Source organism: Heterocephalus glaber, unplaced genomic scaffold (assembly GCF_053883595.1).
Source record: "Heterocephalus glaber isolate CG9 unplaced genomic scaffold, H.glaber_assembly_v1.0 deba00001556, whole genome shotgun sequence".
In the NCBI taxonomy this organism is placed as follows: domain Eukaryota; kingdom Metazoa; phylum Chordata; class Mammalia; order Rodentia; family Bathyergidae; genus Heterocephalus; species Heterocephalus glaber.
In genome coordinates, this window is record NW_028258347.1 from 1,035,667 (window position 1) to 1,060,018 (window position 24,352).

At 45.3% G+C, this 24,352-nt stretch overlaps 1 protein-coding gene across 2 annotated transcripts; it reads right to left on the reverse strand.

The window, feature by feature from the left end:
* Nucleotides 1–668: 668 nt before the first annotated feature.
* Nucleotides 669–23,809, reverse strand: Azin1 (antizyme inhibitor 1). Of its 2 annotated transcripts, none has more exon segments than NM_001291557.2 (12): nt 669–1,796; nt 1,940–2,154; nt 2,861–2,976; nt 4,589–4,751; nt 5,403–5,477; nt 5,752–5,833; nt 7,457–7,588; nt 8,915–9,087; nt 9,614–9,787; nt 12,182–12,378; nt 19,479–19,615; nt 23,460–23,805. In NM_001291557.2, coding segments are annotated over 10 exon segments (1,344 nt in total). In that variant the 5' UTR covers nt 12,284–12,378; nt 19,479–19,615; nt 23,460–23,805; the 3' UTR covers nt 669–1,684.
* Nucleotides 23,810–24,352: the final 543 nt, after the last annotated feature.

Below are 24,352 nucleotides of genomic sequence, written 5' to 3' on the forward strand. Positions count from 1 at the left end.
ATGATCAGTTTCCTTCCACGTTGAAGTCAAGGTATAAAACCAGCTGTGTAAGTGCATTCCAAACTTCCCCTATGTAACGCAGGTAGAATGTTCTGTCCATTGGCACCAAAGTGAAGTCACATTTCCTCTTGGAGACAGAAATTCCACATCTGAACATAGAGGAAGTTGGGGGAAAAAAGTGACCCCTGGTGTTTATTCTGATTAGGATTGAGACCGGGGATTATAACACAAATTCCTGGTGACAAGTGTTGGGTGACATTAACCTCCTTCCCAACCACCAGAAAATTTTAGTATGAAAAGAAAATCATCCAGCTGAACAAACAGGAAATAGCAAGAAACTTAAGGAATAGTTCCAATCAACAGCAATTTTAAAAAATCCTAGGGCCGGGGATGTAGCTCAGTGGTTCTGCCACCTGCCTTGCAAGCACAAGGTCCAGAGTTTGATCCCCGGTACCAAAAAAAGTTTTTTAAAACCCCTCAATCTGAAATCATTGCAATTAAGAAATGAGAGATGGGCCAGGGATTTAGCTCAGTGGTTCTGCTGCCTGTCTCGCAGGCACAAGGTCCCGAGTTCGATCCCTGGTACCAAAGAAACTAGAGATGTGTACTTTGTCCCCACCTCCCCTCCACACTCCTAATTTAAACGTTCCATGAAAAAAGAAAAAGAAACCAGACTTCTGGATACAGATGTAGCCCTTCTGAAAGTTTTAGTGCTCTGCAGTTCTCTGCAATTTTATTTCCCTCCCCACCAAGTGTATTCAAAGTAGTCAATAGAAATCTTCCATGGCAGCCAAAAGATTTGTGATTCAAAGATTTACTAAGGTACTCTATGCATTCTACCTATACAGAAACACCTAGTAATTATTACAATTGGTTTATGTAGGAATAACATTTTTTGGTGTTAAAATTGTTAAACATCATGCTTACTGCACAGCGACTCTCCATAATGAATCTGATCTTCACAATGATTTACCACACACTTTAAATTACTAATTAAATAACTGAAAAACGTACTGAGCCAAACTAAATTTAAATATAAAAACCCCCTCAAAACATCATATACACCTCTATTTCAAAACTACCTTTGCTAGCTAGCCCCTTTCCCCAAGTTTTAGCCTGAAAAAACAGTAAAATCTACACAAAATTTTATTGCAATCATACAAGGGTTACATTAGGTCAAGTACAACAAATACTATGATGCAATTTTACATTAAACTACAGTTCAAAGCACAAATTTACACACTTGGAATACACTAAACGTATCTAAGGAAGCCACGCTAGTCTTCCACTTACATCTGCCGTATCTGGGTGGAAGGTGCTAACTTTACAAGACTTTTGGACATGAAGCCTCAGTATAAAAACTGTGTACTTGTATGTAAACGGTTGAGGGGAACCCAGGTCATGGGCTTCCATCTCCACTAAGTCATCCATTTTGTTGCATATTTTATATTCAAAGCTTAAAGGGTAGGACAAACTGTTAGGTTTAATCTGGACACATTATCTAAATTTCCCGTCACCCCCAGTGAATTCTAGATGAAAGCTGATTTTGTCTGGTCCCATAGCTATTGACTTTTGTTTCTGAGAGAATGGACAGAGTGAGATTGTTTGGATTGTTTCCACCCTGGAATGTAGACCAGACCAGTGCAGCCTGAAAGCTCAGATCTAAAGGGGCGCGGGGGCCTGCTCAAGCCTCCGTGGGAAAGCCGTCGTCCTGGCTCAGCTGAAGGCACGAAGGCACAAAGAAGAAGTTCTTCATCATGGTGTCCGAGGTGACACCAGCATCCTGCATCTCATACCTGCAGGGAGAAGCAGCAGCGTCACAAACGCAAGCGGGCAGAACCACGCAGTGACCGCACACAGCTGGGCAAATGCGTGTGTCGCGGGTGGCATCAGCCCATCTAAAAAGCTTCCCATCCACGCTGGGAGCCTGCCACCTTACCAGTCACTGAATGACATCATGTAATACACAGCTGGCCTTGGAGCATCCTTGAATGCAGACGCTTCCTGCAGTGAGGCTGCGCCCATGTTGGCAAAGATCAGCCAGTCGCCCACATGCAGCTCGGGCAGCAGGCAACTCTCCACAACCCGATCCAGCTCATCACAGGATGGACCCCAAAGGCTGCTTGCAAACAGAGGCTCATCTTCCTTATATTTCTGCGAAAGGGTTTTAAAAAAATTAACCCTTTACTCCAACTCACACAGGCATGGAGTCTGCCTGCAGGAGCCTAAGCAGCATTCTCACCGAGTCCCGAGCCTGTGGGAGGAAGCACAGCCTCAGCCCCCAGGCACCAGTAACTCCATAACCACGGCAACACACTGAGGGTGCTCAGCATCAGATGGGACTCCTCAGAACAGGGCACTGTATCCACCCTAGAGTATTTCTCAAAATGTAGAGTGCTTCTTTAAAATAATACCCAAGGGGCCGAGGCTTTAGCTCAGTGGTTCCGCCGCCTGCCCAAGAGCAAGGTCCCGAGCTTGATCACCGGTACCAAAAAAACCAAGTTAAATAACAGCCAAGGGCTGGGCATGGTGAAGGATGCCTGTAATCCAGTCTGGAAGGCTGATACAGGAGGATCATAAGTTCAATGCCACCGTGGGCAATTTAGTGAGACCTTGTTACAAAAAAATAAAATGAAATAAAATGGGGGCGAAGAGTGGTGGCTCAGTATGAATGCCCTGGGTTCAATGTCTAGCACTCCAAGGTGGAAAAATAATAGCTATGTCCCCCCGCCATTTTTGGAGGGGGATGCCTTACAAATGGATTCTACTCTGAGCTATATAAGCTACATGTATCCCTACCCCACAGCTAGGTTTCTTAACCAACAAAATAAGCTCTGCTATTATTTGTAATAAAACTTGCCTTGTGAACCTCTGGAATGGTATTCAAGTCCTCAGACAGTTTACTTGCAAAAGAACCATACACACCATCATTCATATAATACACAAAGGCTGGTTCATCGCTCCTGGTTTTTTCTACTGAAATAAGACAGGAAAGAGGAAAGTGAATTTATTGTAAAATACCTAATATATTGTATATATAATATATAAGTGACATTATCAAACAGAGCCATTATCTATAAAACTAATGTAATGTTCTTTCTCAAAACCTTTAAATTAACTTTATTTATTTATTTATTTTTTGGAACCGGGGATCAAACTCGGGTCCTTGCACTTGCACAGAAGGCGGCGAAACCACTGAGTTAAATCCCCGGCCCTCTTTAAATTAACTTTAAAAGAACTGCTATGCACCAACATACCTTAAAATAAAACTTGGGCCTAAAAAACTGAACACATACTCTCCACACAAGACACCTGGTAAGCACGTGAGAAGTGTAGTGCACCGTGAGCCAGCCAGTAAACAGAAACAGCTCACTGAGGACAGAGGCAGGGGCAGGAGAAAGCAGTCCTGAAGCATCTAGCTGCACCAGAAACTACAGATGTACCCAGAGAATACTGCAGTGGGCATGTCGGAAGCACCAAGGCTGAGACAGCACAACAAATTCGGTAGTAGATACCCTGGTTCACAAACTTCATTCTTTCCGCATTTCTGGTTACTATGCTTGTGATTCCATTGTGACCAGAATTGTGGAAAGAATTAAGTTCATGAGCCGCGGCACCCTATTCATTACTGATATAACCTGCTGAAGAATACTGACGGATGAGTTTGATCCCCGGTACCAAAAAAAAAAAAAAATATTGACAGGTCTTAGCTAATCCAAATAAGTAATGTATACATAAATAAACATGTATGAGCAAAGGAAAAGTTATTTAAATAAAGGCCAACTTAAAAATAAATACATAAATAAAGGCCAACTAATACAGTCTGAGTAATGCAGCTAGAAATTCCTAAATAAATGCTAAAACCAATGGGTCAAAGGCTGATGAGTGCCATTACTTGACATAATCTCAAATTCCCCTGCCACTTCACAATGCAGACCTGATACTACCTTCACCAAGCGGTCACAACAAAACCTCAGGCCCATCAACGTGACACCAGGCCAATGTCCTGTGCTCCTAGTCCTACCATCTTGGTGGACTTCTCCAAACTCACACTGAGGACACTTAGACAAGCGCCCCTTCAGAAACGTCAGAGGAGAGAAATACAAAGGAGAAACAGCAACTGCAGCACGTGGGCCTAGACTACATTCTAGTGAGGACCAGGGATCAGCAGGGACCCGTCCATGTGAAATGAGTCGCACTTGTGGAGAATCCTGACAGTGGCACTGGACATCTTGTGCCGCTTTTGCAGCCTGACTTGAGGGTGGACTGAGGGGTTGCCTGGTGGCCCTTACGTTAAGAGCACCGTGCCGGCGCTCCCTGTGTCCCACCTGAGGCAAGAGGAATGGAACAACAGCTTTAACAGGGGACGAGAACGGGTCCCTGCTGTGTCTAAACCACACCTGGACACCAGGGCCAAGGAATGTCTGGACTTGTGCGGCCTATGGAACAGGAGCTGAGGTGGCTTTCTGAGCAGTTCCCAGCTGTGGGAGGCTGGGAAAGTCACCTGTAACCCTATGGCCACCTATTCATCTCCAGACTAATTGGAATCATCTGCAAATAAAATCAAACTATAAACTTTGCAACTTACCTCCAGAGGGGAATTTCTCATTTTTAACAACTTTCTTTGCAATGATATTAACCGCAAGTGTAAATGCAGAAGACACATAGTAGCTTCCAGGTTCTGAAATGATCTTTATCCCAGAGCCTTCAGGAAAGTAGACATCCAACAGAGGGCCGATAACATGATTGACCTGTGGAGTTTAAATTGCAGGTTATGGCTTCAATACTAAGCTTCAGAATTCACAGCACTGAAGAGGGTGACTGACAGCTACTATGTTTCCTATGGAAATTTGGCAGTTCCAGTTACAGACAACAAAGCTTAGCTATTTAGCAGGTGATCCTCAAATAATGAGGCCGACCTTTAAGCTTACTCTACCTTCTTTTTTGTTTTTTTGGTATCAGGGATTGAACTTGGGACCTTGTGGTTGCAAGACAGGCGTGGTGCCACTGAGCCGAATCCCTGGCCCTTTAAGTTTATTTTATAACTATCAGCATGGCATTTACTTAAAAGAAAAGTAGAACGCTCACAGTGTACTTGGTTGTCAGCACCAAAACACCAAGCTTCAAGCAGTTTCTATTACAGAATGAGGAACAGGATGGGCAGGGGGTGGGAGGATGGAAGAAAAAAATCTGTGCTAATGTCACAGGGGTGAAGGCATTTTCAACTTTCCAGGGTTAGCTTGGTCGACTCACTGCTCAGTGAGACCATCACAGAAACATCACAAATGGGCTGGGCGGGGATGAAGCTCACCATGAAGGCCCAGGTTCAATCATCTCTACCAGGGGGAAAACAACAAAGAAGAAAGAGTGTTGGGATATATCCATCCTCGAAAAAAACTTACTTCCTCCAGCTGAAATGCAGTTCCTGTGAAGCCTCCGCCAATGTCTAACATGCTCATTGTAAAGCCAAATTCTCCCTAGAAATGAAAAGATTTTAAATGCTTTTCCAAAATGTAACAGAAATCCATGAATTCAATGCCCTCTCAATCTTGTCTGTACTTGTGTAGTGAATAAACTGTTATTTCATTCCCTTACCTACTTAAAAATCATGACTCTATGGGCCTCTGAATCCATATTATTAAAAGCAAAGGACATGTCCTCAGGTGTAATGACAGTTAATTCACACAGACAGGAATAAATAGTCTCAAACACATCCTGACTTAGAATATCAAAACAACTTAAGGAACTTACAGCCATGTCGAACACACACCGAGCATCAGAGAGAGCATGCACATATACTTGAGATTCTTTGCAAGCACTTGAAACATGGAATCTGAAAGAAGTAGAGTAAATAAATTTAAAGCAATAGTGACATTTCCAGGCACTTCCTGTAACTCCTTTGGATGAGTACTCACTATACTGACATGTCAAGTATTATGGTAACTTCACCAAATGTGTGTGAGTAGAGCAGCTTCCAGTTACTCAAGTTACAACGCCAGCTTTTTAGAAACAGCAACCTTCGAATAGTGTAATGCCATAAACCAACCCTGCACCGAATCAGGCACCAGTCCTGCTGCAGGTCAGGACAGGGCGTGTTTGCAGGTACAGATCCACACATATGTATCGTGCAGAGCAGGCACTGACTGACGGGGTCACGGCACCTTCCATTCCAACACTCAGGGTCCTCTAGCAAGTATCAAAGGGTGTCTCTTGTGAAACAAGTATAAAACACTGAGTCAGCTAAGCCATACTTACTACTTCTTAGTGATACTAAAAGCTTCAGAGTAGAATATTTAAGTTTAACTGAAATACAGTTCTGTTGTACCCGATTTGGTAGTGGTTGCAGAGATGTCAAGATTCATAGAAATGTACGCATCCCAGCAATGCTATCTACTGTGCAGAACACAGCAAGACTCAAATTTTCACTTAGAAGACTACCTCCTATGTGTACAAAGAGGTACTGAAAGATACACAATAAATTAGGCATCTGTGAAAAAACCGGAGGCTCAGTGTTACTGGCTGTTTGTTCTGAGACTGTGACCAAATCACTGACACAATCACAATGGGGCCGTAATTCATGCCTGGCTGCAGCGCAGCTCTGAACTGAACGCACTCGCTCCTGCCAGTCTGAGCCGGCTGTGGCACACACGACCGTCCCACCAGGCGGCTGGTACCGCTTCTCAGGGGTCTTTGCTCACCGTGACGCAAAGAAAGGCGGGGTTTAGCAGACCAGACAGCGTCTTATTACAGTTCCTTAAGGAAACCATGAAAACGGTATTCAAACAATTACTGATAAATTATTTGTGAATATAAATTTCTTTAAGTTAATGAAATAGGTATATTGATTATTGTAATAATTTTAATTGGTATGAGTATTAATATTTATATTTGGGCAGTAATTACTCAAATTTCAGTAAGAACTAGATTTGGTCCATTTATAAATTTGAGTCATTTTATTAGTAAAAAGACCAATGACAGTGATTAGATCTGTTTGTACCACCAGCTGTACAAACCGCCGACAGGACAGTCATGTATGTACCACATCAGTGGTTCAAGCTGGTGGGGGCGGATTAAACCTCTCTGGGTCTCACATAAAAAATACCAAGGGAAAACAAAAGTGATTAATTGAAGTGTCCATGAGTGATTTAGAGGAAAAATCAGATGAGAAACAAAATATGAAGAACCTAGAGGCTGAATGCCATTGTATTAATTCATTTGAATTCTAGCATGTTCACAGCCGTGCATCAGAGACCCTGGTGGTGCTGAGGTCTGATTCAAACTGCTCTTTATGGGGAGCAGCATGAAGGGAAAAGTGTATTTCTTTTTTCTAAACTAGGAAAACCTATACATAATTACTGAAAGACATTCAATCTCAGATTTCAAGCGAACGACGTCTTTATTAAATCAACAACCAGAAAGCTTATCAGCATAGAAAGAGGTGGAAAAGAATACTCACTTCACCCCGATGATTTGGACATCAAGCTCCTTAGCACATTCCAAGAGATGCCTACAGTTCTTCAGTGTGGAGCCCAGCTTCATGCTGCCCTCACCTCCACTACCATCTTCTGTTGCAAGATGTAGTAAGACCCTAAGAGAGGGGGAAGATGATTGGGGCAGAGTTGGTTTACATCATCATCAGCACATGTGAAGCCTGAAGCTGTAGGAAGTATGTTGACTATGTTGCCAGTGCTCCCAAATCCAGCGATGGATGAGTCAAGTGAACCTAACGAAAAACAATCCTGTATAGAGAAAAAACTAGCAATTAGGGCCTAAGGAATGAAGCTCACAAGGACAGGATTTTGGAAAATGCAGCAAATTAAGATTGCTGTAGCACCAAAAGTAAGTTGGGCTCTGTAATGAAAGACGACATTACTTTCAAATGAAGTCCATTGGTCCATAAATCCACCTAGAAAGACTAAATTCAATAGCAATGTCATCAACGTCTTTCAGTAAAAACATGAGGGCTGTAAATATCTTAAAAGTAGCTAGCTAACCCTTCATCACACACTGGGAACTTCTATTAATCTATATCCTAGGAGGTTTCTAACTGGAAAAAACTGAGATGCTTTGGTTATTGTATGTGTCTCAAATCTTGTTATTGCCTCCAAAGCAGGACAACTGAGGCAGAGTGATCAAGGCTGATCTACAAAACCCTCACTAATGCTTCTCAAGTGTTTCCTGAAGAGTCCTGTGAGGGCCTAGCACCCAGAGGCAAGGCCAAGAAGCAGGCAGAAGGAACCTCAGGGTGGAAGGGCTCTCCGGAGAAGGCACCAATCAGCTCACAACCTCACCAGGAAACTCCCATGCCTCACAGCAGAGCTCGCTTCCTGAATGTTGTTAAGCAGGCCCAATTCTTTTTTAAAGAGTTACTCCCTAAAATTTCCCCTTTTACTCAACATTTTTCAGGGTAATTAATGCTGTCATGATAACATTAACATTAGTCAACAACTTACAGACGTACAAGCAGTTTTTTGGCTTTTTGGCAGTTCAGGGTATACTTTATTAATACAATTCGGAAAGCTCAGAAACATTTAGATTTTTAAAAATACTTAGGGACATGGCTGTAGTCCCAGCTACTCGGGAGGATGAGGCAGGAGGATTACTTTCGCTCAGCCTAAACATTTTTGGGACCCTAACTCATAAGACAGCTATGACACTAACCTGATTATCACACCACATATTCTTCCCCAAGCTAAAGATTGTTAAGATCCTTTCCCAGATCACATGGAGGGGAGCAGAAGCAGGCCGTCAGTAACATGCCATTAGCATTCTCAATACAGAAACTCTCAACAAGACAAGTTATAATTATGATACAAAGCTGCTTTCCTATAAAAAGCCCTTCTTCCCAGGATAAAGACAAACCACTTCCCCTCAGTTGTAAGATAATGTTCAACTGCTTAAATTTTATACTTACTTGGCATTCGAGTGATTACGAGCAATTTTCTTCAATTCAATTTCATTATCACATGTCATGATATTCACTCCAGTTTTTGCTGCATACTTTATCTGCGAAACTTGCTTGCAAGGACTTATGTAAATAATATTTTCTGGAGATACACCCAATTCTTGCACTAAAGCCATTTCATTCTAGGAAAAGACATTTGTTTGAACATCATTACTTAACTGGCAAAACTTTCAACTGCTTTTCAGTTGACCACACACACACACACACACACACACACTCTCATGTGTACACTTTCTTTTTGCAGCACTGGGGATTGAGGCCAAGGCCTTCTGCGTTCTACAGGTGCTCTACCATGGCCTACGCACTCCTTAAGTCTCTTAAGTCCTTTTCTGCTTGGACTAAGATTGTATCACACAGTATCAGTTCATGGTTCATTATGCTTCCCTACACTACTGTTTAAACATATGCTATGGTCAGAAGTAGAACTAAGTCTAGTCTAAAAGTGAAGAACAAATCTGCTTTTGACTAATAAAGAGGGTCATCACACTCAAACTCCCCTGCACTAGTATCTCTGAAAAGCAGTTAAGTGACCATTGTGGGCTGGATTCATACCACTGTGCAAAACCTCCATCTAGCCCACTTCCGTGCCCTGTCCCACTGGTGCTCCCACCCGCAAGTGGGGCGAAAGTGTGAGCACAGAGCACTCACCTTGCTAGAGCAAGCAAACCCCGTCCCCAGAGCCGCGAGGGTCTCCAGCACGGCCGGCGAGGGGTTGCACCTCACCACGTAGAATGGCCGGATCTGAGCGGCCTCGCTCTGCCACTGGCTGTGCTTCTTCACGATCTTCCCCAGGTCGCCCACAAAGAACGCGCTCCCCCCTGTCTGTATTGGCATGAGAGGAGGAGAGGGAGGATGAGCGCAAGTACTCCAAGGGAAGAGCCCTCCACACAAGAGGGGTTGAAAAGCTACAGTTACTATGTCACACCCAAGTAAACATTAAAGCAGCCCTCCAGGCTCTCCTCTTTCTTTACAAATCTCTTATTCTACTGTGCTATACTGCCATATAAGATATTCTGAGGCTTTTTTTCTTTTTCTTTTCTTCAGTATTGGGGATTGAACTCAGGAACCCTGCGCTTGCGAGGCAGGTGGCGGAACCAGAGCTAAACCTCCAGCCCACAGATTTTTAAAAATACTTAAGAGCATGGCTGTAGTCCCAGACACTTGGGAGGATGAGGCAGGGGGATCACTTGCGCTCAGCCTGGGTGATGCAGTGAGATCCTATCTCAAAAATGAAAGCCCAACGCTCCATAAAGGACACTTTTCCCTCCAAGACAATAGAACTGATTTTTAAACTGGACATGGTGGCACAAACCTGTAATCTTCAGCACTTGGGAAACTGAGGCAAGGGGGAATCATGAGTTCAAGGATGGCCTGGACTACAGAGCATGATCTTGCTCCAAAAAACAAACCAAAACAAAAAAGAAACCCCAAAAAACAACCCAAAAATCCCTAACAACTGAACCTGGAGCTTTTGCACTGAGCTACATCTCCAGCCCTTTTCTAATTCTTTTTATGGGCCAGGGATTTAGCTCAGTGGTTTCACCACCTACCTTGCAAGCACATGGTCCCAAGTTTGATGCTTGGTAGCAAAAAAGAAAAAAACAAAAACAAAAAAAGGTTGTTTTTCTAATTCTTTTCATATTGAGACAGGATCTCAACTAAGTCACTAAGTTGCCCAGGCTGAGCTTAAACTTGTTTTGTTTTTTTGTTTTTGGTATCGGGGATCGAACTCGGGTCCTTGTGCTTGTGCAGCAGGCGGTGAAACCACTGAGCTAAATCCCCAGCCCCTGAGCTTAAACTTGAAGTCCCCTCCTGCCTCAGTCTCCTAGAGTTCTGAGATTATAGGCTAGCATCACCACTCCCACCTTCAGGCAAAATGTGAATCTGGAAAAACCTTAGCAAGCAATGGAAAACTAAGAAATTTGACTAATGGAAAGCTTTGATTTAATGAATATGCAACAAAATAAAGCAGTCCTAGAAGGAAGCAGAAAATGGAAAAGGCAGATGGTGAGGAGCCACCACTACCATGCATGTAAAGGCGGAGAATGGGAACGAGGGTGGGAAGAACAGGAAGGCATCTGAGAGGGAGGGCAGACTGCAGGAGCCTGATGCGGCACTGCCCCACCACCCCTGCAGCCAATCAGACGAGACCAACCCACCCTCAGCATCACGAAGCACAGGTGATTTAAGATGAGGGGCGAGAGCAGGGGGAGTTTGTCCAGGAAGAGCGACCTACAGAAGTCAGAGGTACAGTTCAGCGGCTTTGAGAAAGGCCACCACAATGTGACCAGAGCTCTCTCCCCACCATCTGAGAGAACCCCTCAAGGCACCCTTCTCACCACTGTGTAAGAAGTCTGCTGGTAGAGGATGAGAGAGGGAAGGGGCCTGCTGGGGTGCGGGGAGATGAGCGCTTCTGTGGACTCATGAGGAGAGAGCACACTTCTTTTGAGTATGCTATTTTACTGAGCGCTAAAGTTACATGAGGATAATTCTTCAACAAATTTGGGGAATAAAGAAAATTAGCTCCCATAAAAAAACAAATTCTAGAGCCAGGGATTTAGCTCAGTGGTTCCACCACCTGCCCCGCAAGCACAAGGACCCGAGTTTGATCCTTGGTACTAACAAAAAGAAAAGAAAAAGAAAAAGAAACAAATTCTACCAGTAAGTATCAGTAAATGAAAATAATTCTATTATCTAAAATGCAGTGACCTCAAGTGGCAGTAAGACTGTACAAGGTGACTTCGGTCAGCAGTGTCTGAGCACCAGCATGTGCCTTACATTTTGTCTACAAACACAAGCAAGAGTGTGTGGAAGGGCCAGGTCGAAGAGGCATGAATGAGAAATGGTGATTTTTATAAAGCATTCTTTTATAATGTGGGCAAGGCCAGGTGTGATGCCACATACCTATAATCCCTGCACTTGGGAGGCTGAGGCAGGAGGATCACTGTGAGCTCGAGGCCAGCCTGGGCTACAAAGTGAGTTCAAGGCCAGCCTGAACTACATAGCAAGACCCTATCTCAAAAAACAAAACAAAGCAAAGCAAACCATGGGCTAAAAATAAACCGTACACTGTTCAAAGGGAATGGGGTAGGGAGTCAGTGTCATGTTCAATCGGCCTGGAAAAGTCAACAACGAAACCAAGCAGTTCTATCAGATGAACATCTTAGAAATCAACAAAGTGTTGATCTTCCTTAGCAATGGGAAGAGGACACTTACCAGGGTATGTTCATTAACATAGTTATCAATAACATTTCCAAGGTTTGTTCCTTCATCCAACAGGCCAACCGAGTAGTTTGCATCGTCAATGAATCCTTTCATCTCAGCCGTATTCCACAAAGCCGAAAGTCATAAACCAGGAAAAACAAGCGATGGGCCACCAAGCCTACGTCTGGGTCCTTAGAATATGCAACAAACTGCCAAGACAGAAGTACATCACAATCTGCATCATTCAACGGTGAAGCGTGCTGGAGCTGTCCCTGAAATTGTGCTTCATCAGGAATTTGCTATCACTTAACACTTAGAAACATTACATCAGTACCAAGAATCTTTGTTACCCACTGTAAAATCCGCTCAGCGTAACTGACTGAAGAGGCAACCCACAAGTGCCATGCGACACAGCAGCGCCAGGGAACTGCAGACCCAGTCTTGTAAACACGATTCTCAAGTAGGTGAAAGCAGAAGACAAGTGAGTGGGATGGACAATCTGTAGCTGGGAGACTTCAAGTTAAAATGACGCTTGCTTTATCAACAGAGCCAATGTAGGTCTGTCAGGTGACTTGTTTGGTGAAATCACTGACACAGAGTCTAAACATGGGGTTCTGTGTACAAATCTTCCATTCACTTCTAAATCTCTTAATAAGCGTAATTACTTCCTCAAAATGTTTCTGCAAAAACACCTTTTAAATAAATGTTGGCTTAAAACAGCCAAAATTAAGTTGCCAACTGTCAAAAGTACAAGAAAATTCCATAACTAGAAAGTAGAAATAAGCTGTACACTCCAAAGCAGACCACTTCAGGCTAAAGCCTCCTTCTCCTCAATCCATCCATCCATCCCATATCCTTCTGCCCCCCAGGTTACCCATTCTCCGGGACCCCACCCTGACATAACAGCTTGTCTTGGCACTTTTCCTGGCCCTACCTAGATGATTTCTCTAATGTAAACAAGATGCAACAACCCTCCAGACAGGACACTAGTTCTGGCTGCACGTTAGCACAGAGCACTGCCCGCCGACCTCTGAAAGCTGCATGGCTTCCTTCCCAAGTCCTGGATTCTCCTGTGGGCCCCCACCTCCCTGCTGGAGTGTGATCCCGATGATGGCCCTCCTGGGTGGCACATTCAGTTTCAAGGGTCCCCCAAACCAAATTGCAACTTTTGGACTTCCAAACAGTTAACTGGGTCGGGGGGGCAGGTACCAGGGATTGAACTCGCGTTCTTGTTCTTGCAAGGCAGGCGGCAGAAACACTGAACTAAATCCCTGGCCCCCAAACAGTTAATTTTAGTCCACCATTTTTTTTTTGGTACTTGGGATCGAACTCGGGACCTTGGACTTGGAAGGCAGGCACCAGAACCACTGAGCTAAATCCCTGGCCCCAAACAGTTAATTTAAAAAATACTAACAGCTTTATTTCCAAGGAGCTAACTACATTCGGTTCAATCCATCAAATTTCTGTCATTCTATGGTGGAAACTAAATAAAGTTGAGGTTATTTTTACTTTACCGAAGAAGTTAATTTTGGTTTATCTGCATGAGACCTTATACTTAAGCAGTCAGTCAAATCACAGCCTAGACATAATCTAAAGGATGTTATACCAGGACTGATGTAAATTTGTGTCCAGAAAGCAGACATTTTAGACTAAGAGTACATAATTATTTTAAGCAATGTAACTCCAGCTAGAATATCAACTTTAGGGGGATAATGTATCACCTGGGCACTAGAAGACTAGAAAAAAAAGCCACTCATACAAAAAGATAAATTCCATGGTAAATAAACACAATTCCTATTAAGTTTAAACAGCCAGCTTTTTTATTCCACTCACTGGAAGGGAAAAAAAATTTAATCAGTATCTTTAGCCTAAATAAAATCTACTTAGAAATACCAAAACAGACGGGGATTTAGCTGAGTGGTTCTGGCGCCTGACTGGCAAGCGCAAGGTCCCGAGAGTGATCCCTGGTATGCTCCGCAAAAGAAATACAAAAACCAATGTACCCAATAATGCGTTTTCCAAATGTTCTACTTGGTGGTTGTTATGGGCCACCACAGGCAACTACAGCCATGTACGAGTCCAGTGTTCAAGGCAGGACAAGCTAAGCCAACCTTGGTTCCCTTCAGCTCAGGGAGGACGATTTCCCTGAACATCAGGATCTCTGCACTCAGGGTCCCCACATGCCCGCCCCTTTACACTCTTCGGGCTTTTCCACAGCAGTATGATCACAGAAGTGCTTTTCCCAGTATGTTCAAACTGCATGTTGATGGTCAGACCATGAAATAAAATACAAAACTGGCTTCCCCATTATCTCAGAATTCCTGGCTTGGAAATTCAACATTGGAATGAACGAACCATTTTCAGACATGAACTCCCATGACTGTTGATAAACTCAAGTTTATCCCCTACAGTTACAAAAACATTCTGATGGGCCAGGGATTTAGCTCAGTGGTTCCGTCACCTGCCTCGAAAGCGTGAGGTCCCGAGTTCAATCGCTGGTACCCAAAACAAACAACAAACATTCTGTGGTGCTTACTTCACAGCCTCTACCTTTTCACCTTTCTTCATATGACTCTACTTTCTTTCTCCTTTCTGTGGTGCTGGGGACACCTCTGGACTCACGACTCTTTATTTTCAATTTTTTTTTTGTGTGCCAGGGCTCGAACTTGGGTCCTTGAGCTCGAAAGGCAGGCAGCAGAACCACTGAGCTAAATCCCCACAGCCCCTATCTTCAATACTTTAGTCTTGCTATTCTTTCTGAGACTGGGGGTTGGGGGTGGGGTGGGACTAGCACTGGGCCTGAATCCAGGGCCTTCGCCCTGAGGTGCATCCCCAGCCCTTTTCATTTTTAGACAGGGTCGCAGGAAGCTGTGTCAGTTGGGCTCAGCCTTGTGATCTTCCTGTCTCAGGTTTCCGGAGTGCTGGGATTATAGTCCTGTGCCACCATATCTAACCTCCTCTGGAAATGTTAATCTGATTCTCAGGTAAGATTTGAAAAATTTCAGTTTCTGTATTCTTCTTGATAGACTACATGCAATAATGTGACATGGCCAGGGGTTTAGCTCAGTGGTTCCAGCGCCTGCCGTGCAAGCACAAGGTCCTGAGTTCAATCCCTGGAAAGCATGCCCTGGCTCTGAAGGAAGCTATGTCTGTGAGTAGCTTCTCTGAAAATCAACTGTCTCTTCAGAAGTAAACGCAGTCTTGTAAACCGAGGCCCGGCTGACTGACAAGGACTGTTGGAAAAATGAAATAAACCTATTTGCTACATTGGCTGTCCCTGACAGAATGAAGACACATCTGAAACCACTGAAACAGAAGTAATATGTGTAATGCTATCTCATTTCCTTAATTACACTGAGAACACTTGACTAAAGCCAGTATTAGCTGGGTGTGGTGGTGTAGACCTGTAATCCCAGTATTCAGGAGGCTGAGGTAGAAGTTCAAGGACAACCTGGGCTACACAGTGAGCTCAAGAACACCCTGAATGACACAGTCTCAAAAAAACAAAAAGCGCCAGTATTAGTAAAGCAGTGATCTGATGGGGTCTGCCTTCCTCTTGGAGAGTCCCATCAGTGGACAAGGGCTCCCCACTCTAACACTGGAGATATGCCAGGGTCTTGTGCAGGCTCATGCACTCCACCACGGGGCACTAGCCCCAGCCAGATCCTGGCCATCTTAACCCTCAGAGGAGCTGACCACGAAATCTTGTGTGCTAGAAAGGAGGGTTCATGCTTCATGCTTTTTTTTTCCTGTACCGGGGATCATACTCAGGACACCTTGCGCTTTCGAGGTAGGCACTGGAACCACTGAGCTAAATCCCTGGCCCCATGCTTCATTTTTTTCTTTTTTTTTTTTGGTACCAGGGATTGAACTCTGGTCCTTGCACTTGCACAGCAGGCGGTGAAACCAGAGCTAAATCCCTGGGCCCCATGCTTCATCCTTAAAGGAGCCCACAACTTTGATATACAAGTGATCCCTGTGTAAATGCAAAGCTCCACCGTCAGCTACTATGAAAAGCTAAAAGTTAGTCCCATAAGAAATAAACTCTGTGAAAGAATCTGTGAAACCCAAGTATCTTCAGGACACAGGGTTTCTAAGGCACCGAGCTGACATGCTCAGAGGAGACGGCAGCCAGAAGCCCGATACTTTCAACACTGAGAAGGCTGAGTGGGTAAGGCTGGGCCGGCCTGGAGAGTCTTCCACCTCTAATACTCTACTCCATCTCGCAGAATGTCTAACAGGCAGCCTACAGACTCCAGGAATCTTTGCTTGCAATTCTCTTAATGTTAGCAAAAATACCCTACAGTTTGACAGTTACCAAAAGGAAGGTTGATGTTGACATTTTTGCTTGAAAGCACTGGGAATAAAGTTTTGCTAGAAGATTTTAAAAGGTATTAAAAGTTAACTGGTGACAACATGAAGGATGAGTCTCAGACAGTGTGTTTTAGGCAAACCACTTATACCCAATAGCAGACCTGCCAATTCAACCACCTCAATTTTTAATTCAGCAGAGACTCTCTAGGTCAGTGGTGGCAAACCTATAGCACACAGGTTCTTTGTTTTTCTTTCAAGACAAAAGACATTAATGAACTGTTTTTTCTAGGCTAAAACACCAATATTCTGGGTTTTTTGAGACAGCCATCTTCCTATGTAGTCCAGGCTGGCCTCAAACTCAGTGATCCTCCTGCCTCAGCCTCCCCAAGTGCTGGGATTACAGGCACGTGTTGGGAGCAATGCTACATAATTCTAGGGAAAAATCATTTGGTTAGCCTAGTTCTCTTGCCTATAATAACTCCAGTTTGGCCTCCGGTCACAACTGAGACTTCAGTGATCCAGTGATGCTGTGATTCTCCAGGACAAGAAACATCCTGGGAGAACAAACATCTGCTCAGTTCCTAGTTGTTCTTGGACTGTTAACATCTTGTTTACCCGAGATGTACTGAACTCTCTGCAAGCCTTTTGTTACACCTTGTTTATCCCAATGTGAACTATTGAACTCTCTGCAAGTCATTTGTTAGGAGGTACTGAATAAAAGGTGTGGTAAGCTGGGGGCTTTTGTCTTTGCTGCCCAGAGCAGCACTGATCAGACCCAAAGCTCAGCTTCTTCTCAGTCTCATTTTTCTACCTTTCCTGTAATTCGCTGTGTGCTGCCGTGGCTCGCAGGAGACCAGGACTAACTGCAGAGGTTCTGGTAACGTCCCCTTCCCCTGTTCCCTACAGGCATGTGCCACCACACCTAGCTAGTACTCAGGTTTAACTGCAGTGCTGACACTGCGATCAATCCTAAGTGGGTTTTGGGTTGCCATTGGGCACTTGTCTCTAAAAGGCTCACCATCACTGTTCTAGGACCTTTCCATCCTCTCCACTCAGAATGCGGACTCAAATCAAGGGTTACAATCTAATGAATTCCTAACGAGATCCACTCGTAAAGGCAATAGCAGATCTACTAGTAAAAGTATGAATTGAAAGGTTTTAAATATGTTCAATTAGGTTAACATATTAATTAAAATTAGCATCATAGCTAAAATATGAAATTGGCCCACTGGAAAAACCTTACTCCAGCATAAAGTCCTAGGAAACTTTTGAAAAGGCCCTCAAAACCATTCCCACAATAAGGGGCCCAGTGCATTCATCTGAGATACTGCTGCTGCAGTATCTGTCAAGATACCTTCACTGGTAGGAGTTGGGGGTGTGTTTCAGACAGCATATGCTGAGGCCATGTTCAGAGCCCAGAAAAAAAGTATTTTCACAATGCTCCCATATTGTATCAGACACATTTTTAAAGCTTAAAAAAAAAAAATTTAAGCAACTTCCAGCGCTCAGCATCAGCAAAGCAGATGGACTCTCTCACAATTCAGATGGCTGTCTGACTGAGGGCTTCCCTGAGGCCGCTTGTGGGGCTCAGCCGGCCACACAGGAAGGAGGTCTACCTGGGTATGGGCGCACTAGTTCCACAGAGCTCACAGGCACAGCAGGGCTGTGAGGGTCACCTCAGAGGGGGCACTGTTTTAGATCTTCAAGGGTCCCCGCTACTGCCGGGCCTCCTCAGAAAATCTCAGCGTACACTGGTGCAAGCTGCCATGCACAGACACTGCATTTCTAAAGGGTGGGGTTTTCTCTTACATTTTTGTTAATTCTAGGGAAACCTGTGAGACAAAGGTTTTCTGCAGAGTTCATGATTTGTCAGGTTGCAGGGCTGTAGTGTGGCATGTGTGCAGACGTATACGTTATGTAACACTCTCCAAGAAAACAGGTCAGCGCCCTGTAATCACAGCATTCCTAAAGTCAAGTCTGGAGATACTAACATGAAATGCGACCAGGTAAAAAGTTTCAGTCAGCACTAATTCAGGTCAGGTTTTTCTCCCAGACTAGTACAGATCACGTCAAGGAAGCAAAAGGTCTATACACACTATACAACCACACAGTCCAGTAGTTCACATTTAAACAAATGCTTATTGGGGAATTTCATTCCACACAGGGCCTTGTTCTGAAGTCCATCCGCACACAAAGCACCAAGCAGCCGAGCTCCCAGGACAGGGGCAGCACAGGTACAGTCAGCACCACAGGGCGCAGCTCACAGGACCATGTGTCTGGCTCGTGCACGCCCTGGCTTCCACCTCCAACACCAAAGGGAAGAATGACTTTTCCAATTCAGTTCAAATATTTGCACCCACTAAACCAAATGGCAGAACGATGTGATAGACTGTATCTTCCAAAACTACTCTCCAACTTACATTAAAACCTCAACTAGGGCTGGGGATGTAGCTCAGTGGTTCTGCCATCTGCCTTGCAGGCGCAAGGTCCCAAGTTCCATCCCTGGTACCACCCCCCCACCACCAAAAGAACCCATAAACACCTGAACTAGTGCCGGGCGTCCTGGCGAATGCCTGTGACCCAGCACTAGGGAGGCTGAGGTAGGGGGATCACCACAACATCTAGGCCAGCCTGGACTACACAGTGAGTTCTTGGCCAGCCTGAGCTAACAGGGAGATCTTGTCTCAAAAAACTAAAACCCAAAAGCAAACCTGAACTAGTACTACTTCCTAAAACTTCTCCTGCAAAATATACTAAGTATAGTAATAGTATCTGAGATAAATTGTAAGCAATCCAGTGATTGGTAAAAAATGCATTCAACTAATTCAGCTGTGGCCATAACCTGATCTGACAGAACTTTAAGACTTCAAGGTCACAGCACTTAAAAGGGGAAATGTAATTTTTTGAGTTTTGAAAAGCACTAAGCACCCTAGCACTCTCACTGACCTCAGCGTTGTTTCCTGAAGACCTTGCAGACGCAGAAATAAATACTCACATGGACAAGTTAGGAGATGGAACCCCCTATCATCAGCTGGGCTCCCAAGGGGGCTCGGCGTTGAAGTCGAACTGCTCCCTATACAGCACTTCTCCTAAGCCTTCTGGGTAGTTGTACACTTGGTCAGAAAGTTCGCCCTAAACAAGGAAATAGAAGTAGCGGATAATTCTATGTTAGAAAAAAATTCAGTTAGTTTATGCTTCAAGCAGGTTGACTTAAAAAGTAAACTATGGAATATTTTAGTTTTAATAGTGTGCGCCATTAAAGTCACGATTAGACAAAATGTTTTCAAAGCATTTAACATAGTACCAAACACTTTTTTAAATCTAGTCAGCCTTTCTAGGCTACTGTACTACACAGTTCTCAGAACCTGACACATGGTCATCATACTGTGTTGTTTCATCTACCTACTCAAGAGTTTCTGGCCTTTATCTAATTTTTGCCTTTGTCTCCTAAAATCCAAATTTGTATGTAGCCTAAAATTAAAAAATTTCCAGGTACCCAACCAACCTCCATAACCCTAGTATATCCGCAAGACTTCAAATACACAATGTTGTTGACAATCTTATCATCTGGAACTACCCAAAGCATCCTTTCATCCTTTCAAATCCTACTTTGCTTAAAGTGTAAATTCCTACTACAGTACTAGAAAGTTTTAAGATCTCATACATTATGTATGTGAAATAACTACTGAAAAATAACATTAGGCAAGTAACCTTTTCTGGTTTATCTCCTCGTCCTTAGCCCATCTACATGTACTTCATTCTGTCACCACTAGAAGCAAGTGAATGTGTAAGTGCTTGGCACACTACACAAATGCTAACTAGTTTTAGAATCTGCCAGCGCTCATTGGTCACCACCACTGATCTGGCTGGATGGGTTCATCACCTCTTGGCTAAACTACTACACCTATGTTTATATTGGTTACACACCTGACCTCTATCTGCTCCAAAAGGGATCCTGAGAAGGAAGCCAAAAATATGAAACTAGAAACAAAAGGCCAGGAGCTTGACGGGTCAGAAGCATTACAGGCGCATCTAAAACTGATGTTGCCTCAAGAGACAGGTAAGGAGGTAAAATGTCCCACACACCCAGCAGGGGACACACAGTTGTTGAGGAAAGACCCCACACCAATTTGGAATCATGATTACAACTGTAACTAGACTACAAATTATTACTATTCCATAAACATTCCAATTCTTCCCACACTTAATTTTTTAAGTAAACAAAAAGCCTACTTGTGCTAGAGACAGTTCATTCTCAGTTACCCTAAGGAACAGGATAATTATCCTGGGTGAAGCATTTTTTGCCTCTCCCTACTATATTATCTATTTTGTTGCTTAGGGAACCCAAGAACAGCAACATGAAACATATTTTCATTTAACAAAAAGTAGGGAACAAAGGCCCCAAAATTTGAAAGTTGTATTTGAATAGATGTTAAAAAAGAGAACATAGCTAAGATGACTATTTGCATGAAGGCAGATGGAATGTTTATTAAGAGAAGAGAAAGCATGAAGAAGGCTGGGGATGTAGATGTAGCTCAGTGCAAAGGTCCTGGGTTCAATCCCAGGTACAGTTAATATGAAGGAAGATAAAAATGCAAAAGCAGCCAGGTGTGGTGGTACATGCCTGTAATCCCAATGCTCAAGAGGCTGAGGCAGAAGGATCCCCTGGAAGCCAGTCAGAGCTACAGAAACAATGAGTTCAAGGCCAGCCTGAACTACATAGACTCTGACTCAAAAATCAAACCAAGGGGTGATAGTGCAGATAAAAGGCAGAATGGAAAAAGATATTTATTCTCATATAGGATAGGCTTTTTATGTAAATCGGCTGGGTCTAACACAACACTGCAACCAAGTTCCTTAAAAATCACTGAGATCCTAGGAGCTGGCTGACTACTGGTCAGGCACAAAAACTTCCCACCACTTTGATACTTGAAATTTAGCGTCTCAAAATTATCATTTTTTTCTTCGAGCATACACTGTTCGTTACCTATTTCTAACACCACTGTTGTTCTTTCTAAAAATCCAAAACCTCAGTCTGATAATGCCATAAAACATCAGGCAAACCCAAATTGAAAGGTTACTCTAGGGCCGGGGATTTAGCTCAATGGCACCACGCCTGCCTTGCAAGCACAAGGTCCTGAGTTCAATGCCTGGAAAGGTTACTCCACCAAATACCTGGGGCCAATACTTCTCTGGGCTGTGAAGGTCAGAAAAAGCAAGAGAAGGCTGGAAAACAGTCAGAGAGCAGAAAACTGAAAGCTGAGACAACTAACACAATGTAATACCTTGGACTGGATTCTGGGTACAAGAAAGGACAACAAAGAGAAATTGGAGACCATCAAAGAAAACCTAGAGGTTAGTAATACCAAAGTCAATTTCTTACTTTTGACAAATGTACCCTTAAGTGTTAGTAAGGGGGACTGGATGATTTCCCACGTGGGAACTATTACGTCTTTGTAACTTTTCTGAAAAACCAAAATATTCTAAAATAAAATTTATTTTCAAAAAACCAGGCAAAGTATTCGCACAATGAACTACTACTTAGCAATAAAAAGGAAGGAACAATTCGCTGATAAAGGCGATATGAGTATCAAAAACACGCCAAGCTAAAAAGCTTTTTACACAGAAGAATGCACACTGATTGATTCCATTTATATGAAAATTATAGAATGGAAACAACTAATCTTTGGTTGAAAAAAAATCATAAATCATATTTGCCTCGGTGGAAACTAAGAGTCTGAAAGGGCAACAGATCTTTCTGGGGCAACAGCAACGTTCTAGGGTGATGGAAATTTGGGCTTACAGCTGTGCTTTTGTCACGCACGACTCACCATTGTGGATTTTATTTTTATTGGAATTTTATTCCCTGAAAATTACAACACTGCGAACAGTACAAGGTCATATTTAATATGTGCACCCTAAAGCTGGAAGAGCGAGGCGTTCTGGGGTATCCAACTTACTGTAAAACACATGGAACATTAAGATGGATATACGACGCGGCAAATATAGCAATAGGTTAACTGTGAGTGGAAGCATCAGTCTTTCTTTCAGCTTTCTGTTTGTAATATTATTCGATAAGACCCAGAAAGACACTGACTACTTGACTCCTTCACAAGCGTCCTGTCACCGATCAGAGTAAAATCCTCAGGGCTTACTGGTCTTCAGGACCAGTATCTATCTGCAAGTTGTCAGACGGCTAAGAAACTGCGGGATCATTAGGGCTTCGGCAGGCAGCCACCAGCCATGTTCTGTCAGGCTGGTCCTGGCACGCAGGAAGGGAGAGCTCGGTTAAGGTCTCTCCGTCTCGCCTGAGGTGAGGATTCAATGGCGGAAACAACGGGACACAGCAACTTAACGCACGCAGCCAAGATGCCATCACAAAGCGCAGCGCGACCTGCGGGGACATCGTGGGGCCGTGCCCGGGGTCCACTACCCCGCAGGCCTCCCAGGCAGCGCTCCCGCTGAGGACTGACTGTGGGCTGTCGGCAGCCAGCTGGCGCCCGATCAGCCCTTCGGCCGCCCCTTCTCCCGCGGCCCGGGCCCGCCGCAGACAGAACACGCAGCTGCGGTAACCTCGGGCCCGGAGGTGACCGGGTGAGCGAAGGCGACCCGGCCCAATCCGGAGCGCCGCGGGGCGGGGCGGCGGCCCGAGGCTTCCAGAAGGGCCCGCAGGCCTCCCCGCCCGCCGCTGGACACCGGCTCCCTCGCTAGCGGGGCCGCGCCGCGCCGCTGTCAGCCGCGGTCGGAGCGCCCGCCCCGCTCCATTCATAGCCGGGCTCCGGAACCCTCGGGGCGGCGCCGCGCGAGCCGGCCGGACCCAAGCCCCTCCCGGAAGCAGCAGTGCACCACGGGAGGGGCGGGGGGGGGCTGCGGGCCGCCGGAGCCCCCGGCCCCCACCCGCGCCGCCCGCCGACCCCCGCGCCGCGTCCGCCATATTCGGGGGCCCGCCGCCCGCGCCCCCCGGCCCGGTACTCACGTGAGATAACGGCCCAAAGAGTCGGGTAAAGCGTCTTCTCTTTTTCGGCGGAATTTTTAAAGAGGGATGTGGTTACCTTGAGCAGAAATACCCAAGGCGGCCTGGGCCATAGGCTGCGGGGACGGCGTGAGAGAGCGGGCACCGACACCAGCTGAGCGGCAGTGGCGGCGGCGGCCGGAGAGAAATGGGGTGGCGCAGGCAGGAGGGAGAGGAGCGCGGGCGGGCGGGAGAGGACTCGGCCTTGTCACACCGCAGAGCAGCAGCGCGAGGAGGGAGAAGAGGCAGAACGGTGGCGACAGAGAAAGAAAGAATAGAAGGCGGCCGACAGACGAGCCAGTGTGGGAAGGCGGCGCCGAGACGCCAGTCTTTATGGCAAGGGGCGGGGCCCGGCGACGTCACAGCGCCTCCGCGCGGGGCGGGAAGGGGCGGGGTCGGCGTCGCCTGGGAGACGGGGCGGAAGAGGAAGGAGGCGGGTGCGGAGAGCGAGAGGGCGGGGCGACCCCGGCGCAGGTGCTGCCGCTCGAGCCACTGCCTCCCGCGCCGTCGCTTCCCGCGCTCTCGGGGGGGTGGGGGGGCCAGCCCGGCCCTGAGGCGCTGCGGGGGCTCCCCCTGTGGTCCCCTCCGCCCGGCGGCCCGGCTCGGGAACGTTCCTGCTGGAGGACGTGGCTTTCAGGTCTATTTTGATCAGGTTTGGCGCGGAGACCCGCCCTCGCCCGTGCAGGACCAGTGCTGGAGCCAGGATCGCCGGCGCGCAGAGCGGAATCCCGCACACCTCGCGTTCGCGGTCATTTTGATTTTCGTATGCAGTACACATTTTTTTACAGGTGGATGTAAGATGATCCACCGAGCTTTTCATTTATCCTCATCTTTTAAAAAAAAATCTCAGCACTAGT